The sequence below is a fragment of the Amblyraja radiata genome, chromosome 20, assembly GCF_010909765.2.
Source record: "Amblyraja radiata isolate CabotCenter1 chromosome 20, sAmbRad1.1.pri, whole genome shotgun sequence".
NCBI lineage: Eukaryota > Metazoa > Chordata > Chondrichthyes > Rajiformes > Rajidae > Amblyraja > Amblyraja radiata.
Window position 1 is genome coordinate 32,310,743 of NC_045975.1, and position 18,331 is coordinate 32,329,073.

At 45.7% G+C, this 18,331-nt stretch overlaps 1 protein-coding gene across 3 annotated transcripts in view; it reads right to left on the minus strand.

Annotated features, from left to right (window-relative positions):
- Positions 1-15,643: 15,643 nt before the first annotated feature.
- mdk (midkine) overlaps positions 15,644-18,331 on the minus strand; it is a 61,039-nt gene continuing 58,351 nt past the window's right edge. For all 3 annotated transcript variants that reach the window (XM_033039204.1, XM_033039205.1, XM_033039203.1), the window contains one exon: positions 15,644-16,384. In XM_033039204.1, the coding sequence (XP_032895095.1) occupies positions 16,359-16,384 (26 nt within the window). In that variant the 3' untranslated portion in view covers positions 15,644-16,358. The remainder of the gene's footprint in view (positions 16,385-18,331) is intronic.

The following is an 18,331-nucleotide window of genomic DNA, read 5'->3' on the forward strand; positions in this document are numbered from 1 at the left end:
GGACCCCGACAGTCCTTTCAGGTGAGGCAGAGGTTCACTTGCACGTGTTCCAACCTCATCTACTGTATCTGTTGTTCTCAGTGCGAACTCCTACATAATCAGCGAGACCAAGCGCAGACTGGGCGATCATTCCGCTGAACACCTACGCTCAGTCTGCCGTGGTTTACGAGATTTCCCAGTTGCCAAACATTTTAACTCCTATTCCCATACTGACTTTATTGTCCTAGGCCTCCTCCACTGTCAGAGTGAGGCCACACACACATTGGAGGAAGAGCACCTCATATGTCGCTTGCACCCCAGCAGTATGAATATTGATTTCTCCAATTTCAAGTAACCCTTGGTTTCCCTCTCTCTCCGTCCCTCTCCCACTCTAGGTATCCTGTTAGTTTCACTGCTCGTATCCCTTTGTTGTCACCTCTTCCACAGTCTACAGGGGACCATTGTGGGCTCCACTATTCCTTGGCGATCGGTGCCAGCTCTGATTTGCTCAGTACCATTTCATACCTCTATTTTCCCTCGCCCCTGACTCTCAGTCTGACGAAGTCTCAAAATGAAATGTCACCTGTTCCTTTTCTCCAGAGATGCTGCCTGACCCACCCGAATAGGCGACATGTTGTGTCTACCTTCAGTGTAAACCAGCATCTGCAGTTTCCTCCTACAAACCAGTGTGTAACGTGATCTTTACAAATCAAAGCATCCCGAGTGAAAAGTGAACAAAACAGTGGCGCTCACTGCCAGATCCACGTGGGTGACCTGACCCACTGTCATAATCAACCATCATTTATTCCCAAATTGAACCGTTTTAACAATGAAACTGTAGAGGTTGGGCCATATATTACAGTGTATTTATTGTAATCTTCACATTCATGCTATAACTGATGTAAGTTTCAGCGTTTAATATTATTTACATAAATATCTGAAACATTCATCCTTGCTGCAGCGTGTGTTTGTGGCTGTGGGACAACGGGACTATTTATCCCAATCTGCGCTTTCATTTTCCACTATGCTGCCATATTGAGGAAGGTGGCGAGGATTTGGCTGCCTCGGTCCTCAGCTGTTGACACGCTCAGACTCCAAGAAAGCCTGAGCAGCAGTAACCAAAGACGCCCCCCAGAATGGGATGGTTTAGGGAGAAGACGGATTATCCTGGATGCAGTGATTGGAAATTGGAAATTAATTAATTAGTGATTGGAAATTAATTAAGTCCCAAACTACTCAATGGCTACCTTTTTTTGTTTTCTTGCAGCGTGCAAGCACTTTGCCCAACCAGTACTCAGCTGTTTTCTAAATCAATGGAATTACCTGATAGTACAAGGCACTGACGAGAAAAAGCACAATTTTGAATGCACGGTCTCTTGCTTTGAAGCCAACTTGACCACCATCGCTGGTGAAAGGATCACAAATAATTGCCATTCCTATTGAGCCCTTCACGTAAAAAGGAAATGTGCACTAATGACATTATAGAGCAAAACAACCTGTCCCAAGACGATTTTAGCAGGTGAGGGAAACCTCACTCAAAGTATGATTCATTCAGATAGTCCGGGGTAAGATTAGGAAGCAGCAAAGGTTTGCGGCAAGTATGACAAAGCTGCCACCAAAAATAGAGTGGTCACCGCCAGATTGGAGGTTACAGTGCAAAGCTATGAAAGGATTTAAATACATTAAGATGCTCCAGTTCTGCATTGCTGGGGAACCAGGAGCCAAAGAGAATTGATGAATTCAGAATAACTGGAATTACATGATATAGGACTAGAATACTCCAGTCATGGTGTTATTGATTAAATAATAGAGGGGAGGAACAGCCTACTTCTGATTTTGGATGAACTAAAGTTTGCAGAAAATGGATGGTGATCAGTTGTTCAGCATTCGAATAGTGTAGAGGCGAAGTGGTGAGTGTGTGGAACGAGCTGCCAGAGGAGGGAGTTGAGGCATGTACGTATTATAACAACCTGTAAAATACTTTTGGACAGGTATATGCATAGGAATGGTAGAGGTATATGTGCAAAAAAGCAGGCAGGTGGGACTAGTGTAGATGGAGCATCTTGGTCAGCATGGGCAAGTTGGACCGAAGGGCCTGCTTCCATACGATTTGACTATGATGTGGACGAAGGCTGTTGTGATGGGGAAAAAAGGTGTCAGAAACTTAGTTCGGGCCAAATGGAATGTCAAAGAAGCAAGCAAACTGGCTCATGCTGAATGGATACAAGGGAGGAATAGAATTATTGGCACTTTAGAGTAGAGGTAGAAAGACACATTTTTAATCCTTCTGGAGTGAAGTAGAACTCATTCAAGGTTGGGTATCAGACCACACAGATTTGGAAATTAGTCAGAAGCATACAGCAAATATGGTTCTTCAGCCTGTTGAGTCCACACTGACCATCAACTACCCATTTACACTAATGATACATTAATACTACTTCATATTCTGCCCACATTCTCATCAACTGCCCTCCGATTCTACCACTGTCCTACACCCCAAGGGCAGTTTACAATCAAAAATTAATGTGCTAACTCACATGTTCGGTTTGGGGGAGGAAACCAAATCATCTGGAGAAAACGCACGCAGTCACAGGGAGAACATGCAAACTCCACACAGATTGCACCCAAGATATGGACTGAACCCGAGCCATTGGTGCTGTCAGGCAGCAGTTCTACTAGCTGTTACAGTGCAGTTGCAGGTGAATATGTTGAACATAGACAGGAAGCTTGCTGATGATGTTTTAAAAGGGAAGAAATGAAGAGGGAGCCAAGGACAGATTCATGGGACCCACCAGAAATGTCTGTGTGGGAGTGGTGGGGGAGTGGAGACAAGGTGGGGGTGGGGGAGTGGAGACAACTTTTAAGATGACAAATTTTAAGAAGCCAGAGATACACGGCTGTGAAGCTCGGCGGACATTTAACATTACCGGTCGGTTCCTTGGTTCTGAAAACTACTGCTTACCTTTTTTTCCTCCCCAATGAGCCAATGAAATTCACCAGTCAGCACCGGCTCCAACCTACGAGAACCTCCGACCTCCTGGCAACCCACTAGAACCTCCTTGCGACCCACCTACGGCTCGAGAATTTGCGCTACTCTCCATGGCGACTTCATTCTAGTCACCATTCAACGTTGAAAAATTCTCGGCGACCATAATGAGGCCACGACCAGTTCCCAAAATGTGGGAACTCCTCACAAGCATGAAGGCGACTCCCCGCAACCACCCACAAACATGTGGCGACTGCAAAGTTTCCTGCAGTCGCTTAAAAAGTCGTCTAAGTGGGACAGGCCCATTAGAGATGGCTTGCTTTAGCTTGCATCGTTAGATTCAAACACAGTGAATCAGTATTGGAGGTGAATGGTATGGGTAATAATGGAATGTATTTGAGGAATGTCTTTGCTAAGTCAGCATGTCACAGAGAACGGGACAAAGAGGCAGGAAACTTCATGCACAAGACGAGATGTGAGATGGGGTAAGATTACCAAGTGGAAAGCCAGGCTGAGGCCAGGGAGTGGTTTGGTGTGAAGGTGATATTGCAGCAAGGACAGGTGGTCTCTATGGCAACAAAATCCACAAGTTCCTCATGTTAGTGACAAGGGCCTAGAAGTAAAGGAAGAAAGGTGGAAAGAAGAGGTAACAGTAGAGAAAAGAAACTGAGATTATCATTGCACTCTGTTAAACCAAGAGCACCATAATGTTTAATAAAACACTGCCCAATGCCACTCCGGACAGTGCTGACGTGGATCTGGGAGAAGCAGCAATCAAAGAGAAGCAGGGAGAAGAGCTTATTGGCTGAAATCTATGGTAAAGGTGTCAGATGTGAGTCAGAGGGGAAAAACAGTTTAAAACTGAGGAATTTGATTTGTAAATTGGCAAATTATGCAATTTATCAGCCAATATAAGCAAGGCTGCTCTGGGGGTGCAGCCTTGTGAGTAAAGTGTGAGTCCTTGGCTCGAGAGTCTTCGGTGAGGAGGCTGAAGAGAGGAGACTACACAAAAAGCTGGAGAGGACGGGACGCGGTGAACACATGAAGGGTAAGATGAGACAGTGTGAAGCTTGCAGAATGTGGGAGCCAGGGACATGGATGGAGCCTCTGGCTGCTACAACTGTGGCAAGTGCGTCCAGGTTCAGCTCCTAAAGGACCGTGTTGGGGCACTGGAGAAGCAGTTGGATGACCTCAGGGCCATCCGGGAAAACAAAAGTTTCCTGGACAGGACCTACAGTGAGGTTGTCACGACAAGGATACGGGAAGAATGAAGGTGTCTGACTGAGAGAAAGGGTGGTAACCGTGGAGTGCAGGAGACCCAGATGGCTGTGCCTAATGAAAACAGGTACGCCCACTTGGGAACTGTAGGGGGAGTCGATGCTTCCAGTCCGAGTGGCAGACACGTTGGTGGCTCCAATCCTAGAGATGGGACTCGACCGGCTAGACAGATGTCGGGCAGAACCATAGTGGTGGGTGACTCCATTGTCCAAGGAGAGGACAGGAGATTCTGTGGCGGCAGGCGAGACGCAAGGATGGTCTGTTGCCTCCCTGGTGTCAGGGTTCAGGATGTCACGAGCCAAATTCAGAACATCCTCGAGAGAGAAGGTGAACTGCCGGCAGTAGTTGTGCACGTGGGCACAAACGACATTGGGAAGAAGAGGAAGGAGGTTCTACAACGCAAGTTCAGAGAGTTGGGAAGAAGACTGAAAAGCAGGACTTCTAGGGTGGTTATCTCTGGTTTGCTTCCAATACCTTTTGCTAGTGAGGACAGGAACAGGGAGATAGGGGATCTGAATGTGTGGCTGAGGGGCTGGTGCAGGGAACAAGGATTTAGATTTATAGACCACTGGGATCTTTTCTGGGGTAGGGGTGACCTGTACAAAAGGGACAGGTTACACTTTAACTGGAGGGGGACCAACGTTCTGGCAGGCAGGTTTGCTAGGGCTACACGTGTGGGTTTAAACTAAATAGTTGGGGGGGAGGGATTGACAAATTGGGAGTATAAAGATGGAGTTGAAGGGGAAGTGGCTACAGGAAAAGTTACAAAAGACTCTCGAATTAATGGGAAGAAAAGTTCGAGGAGGGATAAGAGAGTAAGGTCTGGGCCAATTGCGAGCGGTGAGAGAGGGGAGGTGAATACCGAGGTCAAAGTGTTGTATATGAATGCGCAAAGTAAAAGAAATAAAGTGGACGAGCTTGAAGCTCAGTTAGAGATTGGCAAGTATGCTGTTGTGGGAATTACAGAGACATGACTGCAAGAGGGCCAGGGCTGGGAACCAAATATTCAAGGGTATACCTCCTATCGAAAAGACAGACAGGTAGGCAGAGGGTTGGGGATGAAATTCAGTCCCTTGCAGGGGGTGACATTGAAACAGGAGATGTGGAGTCAGTATGGATAGAACTAAGAAATTGTAAGGGTGAAAATACCCTAATGGGAATTATCTACAGGCCCCCAAACAGTACCCTGGATATAGGGTGCAAGTTGAATCAGGAGTTAAAATTGGCATGTAGTAAAGGTAATGCTGCAGTTGTTATGGGAGATTTCAACATGTAGGTGGACTTGGAAAATCAGGTTGGGACTGGACCCCAAGAAAGGGAGTTTGTGGAGTGCCTCTGTGATGGATTCTTAAAGAATCTTGTATTGGAGCCTACCAGGGACAAGGCAATTTTGGATTTAGTGTTATGTAATGAACCGGATTTGATAAAGGAACTAGGGGTTAAGGAGCCATCAGGAGGTTGTGACCATAATATGGTCAAGTTTAATCTACAATTGAAGAGGCAGAAGGGTAAATCAGAGGTATCGGTGTTACAGGTGAATAAAGGGGACTATGGAGCCATGAGGGAGGAGCTGGCCAAAGTTGACTGGAAAAATACCCTAGCAGGGATGACAGTGGAACAACAATGGCAGGTATTTCTGGGAATAATACAGAAGGTGCAGGATCAGTTCATTCCAAAGAGGAAAAAAGATTCCAAGGAGAGTATGGGGCGACCGTGGCTGACAAGGGACAACTATAAGATTATTAAGGGTTTGGACACGCTAGAGGCAGGAAACATGTTCCCGATGTTGGAGGTCCAGAACCAGGGGCCACAGTTTCAGAATAATGGGTAAGCCATTTAGAACGGAGAGGAGGAAACACCTTTTCTCACAGAGAGTTGTGAGTCTGTGGAATTCTCTGCCGCAGAGGGCGGTGGAGGTCGGTTCTCTGGATACTTTCAAGAGAGAGCTAGATAGGGTTCTTTAAGGTAGCGGAGTCAGGGGATATGGGGAGAAGGCAGGAACGGGGTACTGATTGGGAAAGATCAGCCATGATCACATTAAATGGCGGTGCTGGCTCGAAGGGCCGAATGGCCTACTCCTGCACCTAATGTCTATTGTCACTCGATATGGGTCCAACAATCCAGCTGCCCACCTATTCTGCTTAAATCTGAAATACAGAAAGTGATGGTTATTTTTCAGCAGGACAGAGCAGGATAGCAGGTAAATCATGACAAGCAAGCAGAGATCTAGAGCATTAATCCAGAGGCACAAATTAAAATCTTACCATGCCATCTACTGATGAATGTACGTAGTAGATTTGGGATTTTTAAAGAAAGCCAGGCACAGCAATGGTAAAAATGCATCCAGTCATAGAGACCTACGGCTTAAAAACAGGCTCTTCTGCCCGTCATCCACAATGACCATAAACCTTCCATGTACACTGATCCTGCATTAATCCCAGTTTATTGTCCCCACATTACCTTCAGTCCAGCTCCCCTGTTTCCACCACTCACCTACACACTGGGAGCAATTTAAATCAGGCAATTAACCTACACATCTAGAAAAAAAACTAGGGCACCCAGAGGTCATAGAGTGATAGTGTAGAATCAGGCCCTTTGGCCCAACTTGCCCACACCATCCAATATGTCCACGCAACACGAGTCCCACCTTCCCGCATTTAGTCCATATCCCTCCAAACCTGTCCTATCCATGTACCTGTCTAACTGTTTCCTAAATGATGGGATGGTCCTTGCCTCAATTACATCCTCTGGCAGCTTCTTCCATACGCCCACTATCCTTTGTGTGAAAATGTTTCCCCTCAGATTCCTATTAAATCTTTTCCCCTTCTTATACCCATGTCCTCAGGTCTTCGATTCACCTACTCTGGGTAAAATGCTCTGTGGATCTTCCTGATCTATTACACTCATGATCTTTATGCACCTCTATAAGATCACCCCTCATCCTCCTGCGCTCCAAGGAATAGATTCCCAGCCTACTCAACCTCTGCCTATAGCTCAGACCCTCTAGTCTGCGCAACATCCTTGTGAACCTTCTCTGTACCATTTCCAGCTTGACAACATCATTCCTACAGCATGGTGCCCAGAACTGAACACAATACTCTAAATGCGGCCTCACCAACGTCTTATACAACTGCAGGGTCACAGTGAGAATGTGCAAACTCCACACAGACAGGACCAGAGATCAGGATTTGAACCCAGTCTTCAGCACGGAGAGGATTTACTGACTGTGCTACCGTCTTAAAATCGCATCTGGCTCAGCAGATGAAGAGGTCTGGCATCCTTCCAATGCATTGCGCTTTGTGACTCCTAAGCAATGATGCATTGACCCTTACTCAGTTCTGGGTAATTAGGGCTGGGCAATGAGACTGCCAGTGACACGACCATCCTGCAGTTTTTAGAAATTATGCAGGTGGAGAGATGATATACACAGAAAGTCCACATGACCACTCATCAGTGGACAAAGAAAGATCCAATTACACATTGTGTAGATTCAATTGTTGATTCATGGGGCATGTAACTGTTAAGATGTTGGACAAGTAATAATTACATCCAAATCTCAAATGATGGGGAGACCCTTCATGTTCTCTTCCTTTCCCTCTTCAATCACTGCTGATCATGGAGATAGATGGTAAAATACACGTTTTAAGTTCTGTTTCCTATAGCTGTTGTGACAGCCATTAACAAATACTCCCCACGCCGCGCTCTAACCCCACCTGACAATTTGAGGGCTTTACATGGTTTCCTTTCATCCCAAGAGAGCAAGTTGCCACTAGCCTAAACCCAGGACTAGCCACGGATGGGTAAGGGTAACTAGCCCATTGCCCAAAAAAAAGCCAGGGATCTTTTTTTCAGGCTAATAAAGGAATGGCAACAGGATGTACGATTTGCAGATGGTTCATTACGTTTTTTTGGGGCTCCAGAAATACAAATGGTATCAATCTTTCACCAAGCATTGCGAGCATCCTGCTCTGAAAGAATTCTGTTACATTCATAAATAGATCAGAGCTTTGCAATCCTTCTCCTGACTCCTAGAATACAATGAAAAAAAACAAGGCCCCAGTTATAGGATCTTGGTTCTCATTCATCCATATCTTCTGCTGAATCAGTTGATGGGAACCATCTCGGTCAAGTCCATTTGGTGCAGTTTGTTATGGTGGCACTGGATTGTCACAGAACAACGTCATGCAATGTTTTAGTTTTAGAGAAACAGAATGGAAACAGACCCTCCGGCCCACTGAGTCCATGCCGACCAGTGATCACCCCATACACTAGCATTATCCTACGCACTAGGGACAATTTACAATCTCTATCAAAGGCCTGTATGTCTTTGTAGTGTGGGAGGAAACCTGAGCACCAGGGGAAAACCCACATGGTCACAGGGAGAACATACAAACTCCGTACAGACAGCATCCATAGTCCGGAACAAACCCGGGTCTCTGATGCTGTAAGGCAGCACCTCTAATGCTGCGCCACTGTGCCACCCTTAAACAGAAGTAACCAAGATACTCAGCACTTATTCATTGCAATCCAGCAAACCTGGTTCTTCATTATTTCTCACACCTTCTTCGTTCAGTCCCCATAGAGTTCTTTTTATATGGTAAAATTTCACACTTAACAATTTAGTAAGTTTAAATCTGCATAGACTTTTGGAAATGGCATCTTAAAAATCTTCTTATTGCCATTTACCCAGCAATTGTTGCATTGACACATCATGTTCTAGTCCAAGTATTGCTTGATAAGCATGCGTGTCCCTGCAGAAGCTGCTAATCGCGCCTTTGGCCATCATCCTAGCCATCCCGTCACACGTACACCAGCACAAATCTCAAGCAGGGACAATCCATCCATTGTTTCAGAGATATTTAATATCTAACTTAGCTCAATTTCACATCATCTTTGTGATTAGCCCCAACCTTGACAGCCAAACGTTAGCTGACAGCATTATTAACAACAGTTCATACCCTGGCCATCCTCTCCCACTGAGCTGAAAAGATATAAACGCTTGAAAGCTTACCACCAGGTTAAATAATAGCTTCTTCCTCCATTGTATTTAGAGTTGTGAATGTCTCATATGCTAAGTATGAATCCCTGATCTTCCAATCTACCTTGCTGCAGCCCATGCACTTTCTCCGTAGATGTAACACTACATTTTGCACACTCTTTATTTTCTGTATTGCACTCTGTTATATGTACACCATGTACAGTACAGGGAGGCACATTTAATGCATGATCTACAAGGTGTGACATTAGGGACAACTCCAGGTTCAGCAGTGGCCACACCGACACACAGCATGGTGGACTTACGTGATGTTTTATTGACAATGACAAGTAAGTCCAGGACCTCACGGGCGCACTGTCCCTTGCCATCAGTTCAGTGGACTGTTGATCTCAGGGTCTTATAGAATCTTATAGAAACATATAAAATTATAAAAGGACTGGTCAAGCTAGATGCAGGAAAAATGTTCCCAATGTTGGGCGAGTCCAGAACCAGGGGCCACAGTCTTAGAATAAAGGGGAGGTCCTTTAAGACGGAGGTGAGAATAAACTTTTTCACCCAAAGAATTGTGAATTTATGGAATTCCCTGCTACAGAGGGCAGTGGAGGCCAAATCACTGGATGGATTTAAGAGAGTTAGATAGAGCTCTGGAGGCTAGTGGAGTCAAGGGACATGGGGAGAAGGCAGGCACAGGTTATTGATAGGGGACGATCAGCCATGATCACAATGAATGGCAGTGCTGGCTCGAAGGGCCGAATGGCCTCCTCCTGCACCTATTTTCTATCTTTCTATGTTTCTATGTCCTGGCAGCTCAGTCCTGGTATCAAAGGAGGAGGCATGGTGATCTCAGGCCTCTCCCTGCAATTCACCCTTGCCTTGAGAGGAGGCACATGCAGTCCCAGGATTATCCTGGCAGCTCAGCTGTGGGGCGTACAGAAGCAGCACTGGGGATCTCTGGATATTCCTGGTGGCTCGGTCTTTGCAACTGTGTACGGACACAGCCTCATTGTCCATGGGCAGGAAGAGGCTCTGGCATATCAGGCTTGCCCCAGCCCTCAGTAGAGACACTGGCAATCCAAGGCTTCTTCCCAGTAGCCCAGACTTGACCACACAGTGGTCTCAGGATTGTCCCAGTGACCCAGCCATTCTCAAACCTGCAACAGGGAAACATAGCCAACAGGGAAATACAGCCAGCAGAGAAGCACCCTACTCTCTGCCCCCTTCTCGCTCCATCTCTGCTCCCCTCTGGCTGGACTGCCTGGGTTTTATAAGTGATAAGGCTGATGAGGCCAAACCAATATCAGCTAATTGGTCTCAGTTGTTACCAATGATGCTGGGGATTGGCCTCTCCTGGTCAGTCAGCCAGTGATAGGGATCAGAGCAGCATCCGAGAAAAGGGGCCCTGTCATGCTGGATAGCACGCAAAATCAAATTTTTTCTTTGTATCTCAGCATAGGTGAAAATAATAAACTAATACCAATACAAACACCAAAGCTGAAACTCTTTAATATTTCCATATTTTTGCAAATAAGCCACTTTTGCTTGTTCCAACTGATAACACTTGGCTATAGAATTCCCAGGATACACAAAGGAGGGGGGGGGGGAGAGGAGGGAAATAGATGCAAGTCCAGGTGGGGCTCTCTATCAATGTCAGCAAAACTAAAGAGATGATCGTGGACTACAGGAGACAGCAGGGGAGTGGACACCTCCCCATCCACATCGGTGATGCTGAGGTTGAAAGGGTCAGCAGCTTCATGTTCCTCGGTGTGCACATCACTGAGGACCTCTCTTGGACACTGCACAATAACTAAGAAAGCCCGCCAGCGGCTCCTTTTCCTGAAAAGACTGAGGAAGTATGGCATGAACGCCAGCATCCTCACAAACCTCTACAGTTGCACCATCGAGAGCCTGCTGACGGGCTGCATCAGTCTGGTACAGGAACTGGTCTACCCACAGCCGCAAATCACTACAGAGAGTGGTGAAGGCGGCACAGCACATCATTGGCAACGGTCTCCCGGCCATTCAGGACATTTTCCACCGGCGGTGCCTGCGGAAGGCACACAGCATCATCAAGGACCACAGCCACCCAGCACGCAGACTGTTCTCCTTGTTGCCGTTAGGCAGACGATATAGGAGCATGGCTGCACGTACCACTAGACTTAAGAACAATTTTTATCATCATGCCATCAGGCTTCTGAACTCATAAACGCATCATATACGTTGATTATTTTATTTATTATTGTCTTTTACCTACCAATGTCACTTTTATCTTATCTTTTTGTTTACCTTAATATTATCCTTGTAATATCATTGCTGAGGTGACCCGTTGTCATGTCAAACACATTTCATTGTACCGATGACCCTGTGTTAACCTACATATCTATCTATCTATCTATCTATCTATCTATCTATCTATCTATCTATCTATCTATCTATCTTCTATATATCTATAAAACTCTCGTGCCATCCGTCCGGCTGCCGTCCGGCTGCCTTTTGATTTGTGCCCGATACTCGCAGATGTCCAATCGGAATGGCCGATGCTCGCAGATGTCCAATCGGAATGGATCCATTTACATGTACGGCTGTCGGCTGCATTTCTTCCTTTGATTCCTTGCCACACGCAATCCACATGCTCAATCTCCGAGATCTTTTCCATTTCGGTAGAGATTTCACTTTTCTTTCTAAGTATCCCCTCCTCATTACATTTTGTCGTGTTTAAGTACACGTTTTTAATCACATCCTTCTCCCCCCCCCCCCCCCCCCCCCCCCCCCCCCCAACCCCCAACCCCCAGTATTTCAACAATAAACTCGCTTCTCACCCATACAAGCAGCCATTTCAGCTTCCAACACACTTCGAAACAAAGTTGCAAGACAGGAACACTCTGAACTTTTCACTGCTGCAGCGGGCAGGGGAGGTGCAATTGGATTTTTTTTTTTAGTCCACTGCTGAGGGAGGCAGGGGAGTGCTGGAATCTTACATTTGGGGACGGCTTCAGTTCCATTGGAGGAGACGGGTGCATGGTGGAATATTGGGTTGGGGGATCACACCATTGGGGAGCAGACCCAACGGGTCTGCACTTGGTCTAGTATACTATTAAAACTCTGTGGCTGCTGCCTGCCGTCCGGCTGCCGCCTGCCGTCCGGCTGCCTTTCTGCCTTTCGATTCGTTCCATCGTGTGATGTCACAATGCCCAATACTCGATGTCCAATCGAAATGGCCGATGCTCGCAGATGTCCAATCGAAATGGATCCATTTACATGTACGGCTGCCGGCTGCATTTCTTCCTTTGATTCCTTGCCACACCGAATCCAGATGCTCAATCGCTGAGATCTTTTCCATTTCGGTAGAGATTTCACTTTTCTTTCTAAGTATCCGCTCCTCATTACATTTCGTCGTGTTTAAGTACACGTTTTTAATCAAATCCTTCTCCCCCCCCCCACCCCCCAATATTTCAAAAATAAACTGGCTTCTCACCCATAGAAGCAGCCATTTCAGTAGACATTTCACTTATCATTCCAACTATCCACTCCTCATTAGATTTCGTTATGTTTATGTCCACATTTTTCATTAAATCCTTCTCCCCCCCCCCCTCCCTCCCATTTTGTCGCCTCCTGCTGGCCAGCGACCATAACGGCTGCTGGCGCCCGCATCTCGCCTCAAAGACGCCATTTAAAACCAGCCGCACTGCTCATTCCTGAGCCGCTTGAGTTGGAGGACCACGTCTCCCGTGGGGGCTACAGGTAGGGAACGGCTGCATTGGGGGAGCAGACCCAACGGGTCTGCCCTTGGTCTAGTGACAAATAAAACTGAACTGAACTGGCACAGGGGAGGTGGGGGAGCAAATGGATGGGGGGGGGGGGGAATACTATTATTATTCAAGTGGATAATGCTTGAGAACTCTTCCAATTGATGCACAAACATTTGTTTCAATTAGCTAAAAACAATAAAAGAATTGTTTATAAAAATCAGTACAATTTATGTTATTGTCCCTCTGGTTTTTCTCTCTCAATTGCTTGCTGTGGTTATTTGTCTTTATGCAGTTAGATTTAATTATTTGAAAATAAATAAGATCTTTTGGATTGATTACAGTATTTGATTACTCAATCTGGTATTTTATAATACAAGACTAAATATCTTTCAAGAGAGCTTTAGAGTAGCAGAACCATTGCGGTCTACAAATAGAGAGCATTTTGGGCCAAAAACGTCAGTTATAACACTGGCCAAGCTATCCCACAGAGTATTGGCTCTTGCATCAGTTAACACTGAAAAAGATGTGGAGATGTAAATGTTTGCAGAAGATAATAGGAATTAGAACAACAGGAATTAGATAATAGGAATTAGAACAACTATCATGGATAGAATGTGTTCAAAAGGGAACTGCAGATGCTGGAATATCTTCTTCACCCAGAGGGTGGTTAGTTTGTGGAATTCACTGCCCCAGGGAGCAGTGGAAGCAGAAACGTTAAATATATTTAAGTCAAAAATAGATGGTTTTTTAGCTGCCAAGGGGATAAGGGGCTACGGGGAGAGGGCAGGGATATGGACCTAGGTATGGTTAGTATAGTAGACCTGAGTGATCTCCTGGACAAGTGTCGATCGCCTGGATTGGGGTCGGAGAGGAATTTCCCGGATTTTTTTCCCAAATTGGACCTGGGTTTTTATCCGGTTTTTTGCCTCCCCCAGGAGATCACGCGGTTCTTGGGGTGGAGAGGGGTGATAGCGGTATAAAGGGGAGGGTAGTGTCTTGTGTTCTGTGTCTTGTGTCTACTGTTTGTGGGTAAGTGTGTCTGTTTAGTGTTCAGCCATGAGTGAATGGCGGTGCGGGCTCGACGGACCTGGTGGTCTACTCTCGCACCTACTTTCTATGATTCTATAATATCGAAGGTACACAAAATTGCTGGGGAAACTCAGCGGGTGCAGCAGCATCTATGGAGCGAAGGAAATAGGCGACGTTTCGGGCCGAAACCCTTCTTCAGACATGGATAGAAGATTGGCAGACTGGCAGAAAGCAAAGAGTGTCTTTGGCAACAGGAGTTTTTTGTAATTGGCTGCTAGGGGTTTGTATTGGGTCCATTACTTTTCGCGTTTTATGTTAATGATCTGGATGATGGAATTAATGGTTTTGTGGCCATGTTTGTGGATCATACGAAGGTAGGTGGAGGGGGCAGGTCGCTTTGAGGAACCAGGGAGACTACAGGAGGACCTGGACAGGTTGGGAGAGCGGGCAAAGAAGTGGAAAATGGAATACGGCAGATGAAATTGCTAATTGCGGATGGTATAATAATACTCTGTTTGTAAGAAAAGAAGTTCACTATGTGTTTGCACTTCGCACATGTGACAATAAGGCACCATTGCACCCTACAGACAGAACCAGATGTCAGGATTGAACTCCAGTTTCCGGTGCAGTGAGTTTGTTGGTCCACAAGCCACTAAACGTATGACACTTAGAGGTGAAAAGGGCTATCAAATGTGCCATAGGAAAATAGAGCAATAAAAAACATTTCAGAACTTCCTTGATGTTTGATCTTGAGCATTATACGTGTATTGATCAAAATAACCATATAAATGTCTTTCCTAAAGTCATAGGTACACAAAAATGCTGGAGAAACGCAGCGGGTGCAGCAGCATCTATGGAGCGAAGGAGATAGGCAACGTTTCGGGCCGAAACCCTTCTTCAGATTGAAAGGGGGTGGGGGGAGGCGGGGAGAAGAAAGGAAAAAGGGAGGAGGAGCCCGAGGGCTGACGTAAGAAGGGGAGGAGATAGCAAGTGTTAACAGAATTGTGAGAATTCAATGTTCATGCTACCAGGATACAGACTCCCCAAGCGGAATATGAGGTGCTGTTCCTCCAATTTCAGGTGGTGCTTGATCTGGCCGTGGAGGAGGCCCAGGACAGAGAGGTCGGATACGGAATGGGAGGGGGAGTTGAAGTGCTGAGCCACCAGGAGGTCAGGTTGGTTAGTGCGGACCGAGCGGAGGTGTTCGGCGAAACGATCGCCAAGCCTACGCTTGGTTTCACCGATATAGATCAGCTGGCATCTAGAGCAGCGAATGCAATAGCTGAGGTTGGAGGAGGTGTAGGTGAACCTCTGTCGCACCTGGAACGACTGCTTGGGTCCTTGAATGGAGTCGAGGAGGAGGTAAAGCGACAGGTGTAGCATCTCTTGTGGTTGCAAGGGAAAGTGCCCGGGGAAGGGGTGGAGCGGGAGGGAAGAATTGACAAGGGAGTTGTGGAGGGAGCGGTCTTTGCGGAAGGCAGACGTGGGGGGAGATGGGAAGATGTGGCAGACAGGGGGGAAGACTAAAGTCATAATGGTTTGTTCTTTCTGAACCCACATATACTGTAAGCATTGATTATCATTAGGAACAAATGGCAATTATCAGTCACCTTAGAAAGCACAAAAGCATATGTTTATAAAAAGATTTTATTGAAAAAAACCTCTCATCAAAGATCTGCTCAATGAATGGCAAACATTTAGGATAGGAAATGTATTATTTTTCATGAGCTATTTTATGCCTTCCAAATCTCCAATTCACAGCTTTAAAAAAAAAAGTTTTCTGATTTAGTTGTGTGGCGTTATTAGGGATCTTAATGTGTCAATATCATGCATTGTCAAGAACGCAACAATGGCGGTTTAGCAAAGTGGCCATTTCTGATCACATCACTAACTGCTTTAACATTTTTCTAAAAGAGAGTTAGGTTTTTTTTTTACAAAAGGAATATACTTGATGCATTGAGACGCCAAGGTCAGAAAACGAAAGCTCTAAAATTCTGCAAAGAACACATCGAGAAACTAAAAATAATTTTGAATGGGATTTAGAAGGACAATTGATACACTGTAAAAACTACTACAATCCTAAAGATTTGTAAGGCATTCTACATTGAAATTATACTGTTGCGGAAATGTACTGTACACACGCCAAAGTCTCAAGTTTATAAGCGATGAGACGAGAAAAAAAGCAACCATTTAAAAAGGTTGTTCCTTTACATTAAATTCTACAGATTAAAGGATTACAACAAAGCTTGGTTAAAGGTATTTTGGTGAGGGGTGGCTGTATAGATTGTGCTGCAGTTCAGATCAACAAAAGGTGGGTTATACTGTCAAATTTCTAGGAAGTTCTTCACATCGCCTTCCTTCCCTTCTTACCTGTTGAAAAAAACAAAACAAGATTGGCAATTAGGTTTACAGAAAGATAACTTTCTCAAACAACTTCCTGCGATATGACCCTCCTATCCATCCTAGTAGGACATCCTACTGGTTAACAAGAGGCTACTGTTCTTCTGGTTGGTCTTCTGATTCCAGGGATGGACATTTGTCATATGAGGAGAGTTAGGCAGCCTAAAGGGCCTGTCCCACTTTCCCGAGTCCTCTGCCGAGTTGAAAGGACCTTAAAAGAAAAAAATTAAGATTTTTGTGATCTACGAACTCCTCCTCCCAACTATCTTTTTACTCGGGGACTTTTTTGTCATGCTGGAAAAAACGTCCCAACTTACCTGATGCCCCGAGTACCTGCGGCTGGCATAATGAGCCGCTACGATATATCTACGGACTCCTACGGTCTCCTACGGACTCGCTACGGACATTCTCCGAGTTTGAATCAAGGGGAAAACTCTGGAGAATCCATGAGTAACTCGGGAAAGTGGGACAGGCCCTTTAGTTTGCACACTGGCTCCTCACTCAGCAATAACGATACATTCCTTCAAATTTGATTCACCACTTCACACATACTTAAAGCAAGACTCCAGTCTGAAAAGACTGGACCCTTTCCCACCCACCCCTCTCCAATCGCCACTTCACACTCAATTACCCACAACCTCCGTGCTGCACAACATCACTTCTCCATTATTAACAATAAAAATAGAGGAGGTGAAGAGACTTTTCAGAAAGCAGAAAAGCCGGAAATATCCAAGACCGGACAATGTTTCCCCCTCTACTCTCAAGCTCTGTGCCGAACAACTGGCACCGGTCTACACAGATATTTTTAACCAGTCCCTGCAAACCTGTACTGTCCCTGCCTGCTTCAAAGTCTCCACTGGTGTCCCTGTGCCCCAAAAGGCAAGGATTACTGGTCTTAATGACTACAGGCCTGTCGCACTGACCTCTGTAGTCATGAAGACCCTTGAAACGCATTTGCTGGCCAAGCTGAAAAATATCACAAACTCAGCAGTTTGCATATCAGGCCAATAGATCTGTGGATGACGCAGTCAACCTGGGCCTGCACTTTATCCTCCAGCACCTAGACCGCCAGGGGACCTACCTGCATGTGAGGATTTTGTTTGTTGATTTTAGCTTTGCATTCAACACCATTGTGCCCGAGCTACTACACTACAAACTTTCCGAGTTGACTGTGCCTGTACCCCTCTGTCGGTGGATCACCAGCTTCCTGACAGACAGGAAGCAGCATGTGAGGCTGAGAAATCACATCTCAGACCCGCAAACCCTCAGTATAGGAGCACCGCAAGATACTCACCCCACTCACCATCAACAACACCACAGTGCCAGAGTCCTGGGTTCAATCCTGACTATGGGCGCTGTCTGTATGCAGTTTGTACGATCTCCCTCTGGGACCATGTGGGTTTTTTCCGGGTCGTCCGGTTTCGTCCCACACTCCAAAGACGTATAGATTTGTAGATTAAGTGGCTTCGGAAAAATTGTAAATTGTCCCTACTGCATCAGATAGTGCTGGTGTACAGGGATTGCTGGCCAGCACAGACTCGTTGGACCGAAGGCCCTGTTCCCACACTGCATCTCTAAAATCTAGACTTTCTATGAGAAATAATGTAGTTGATGATAAGTCAGCAGTCCAATTCTACAGCTCTCATGATTTCCATTATTTAATCAATGATGATTAATTCCTCAAGATTCCCCTTGCCCTTCTCTCATCCTGAAATACATGAGCATGTGCCCTATGGTTCCTGTCATTCCTCCCAAAGTTCCTCTTCACCCTTTGTCACAAGTCAAACCTGATTTTGTCATTTGCTAACTATGTTGCTGATATCCTCTTCTGAATCACGTGATTGATATGTGAATACAATTACTACCTGCAGACCAGTACAATTCCACTTTAGTTTAGATCAGTCTGAAGAAGGGTCT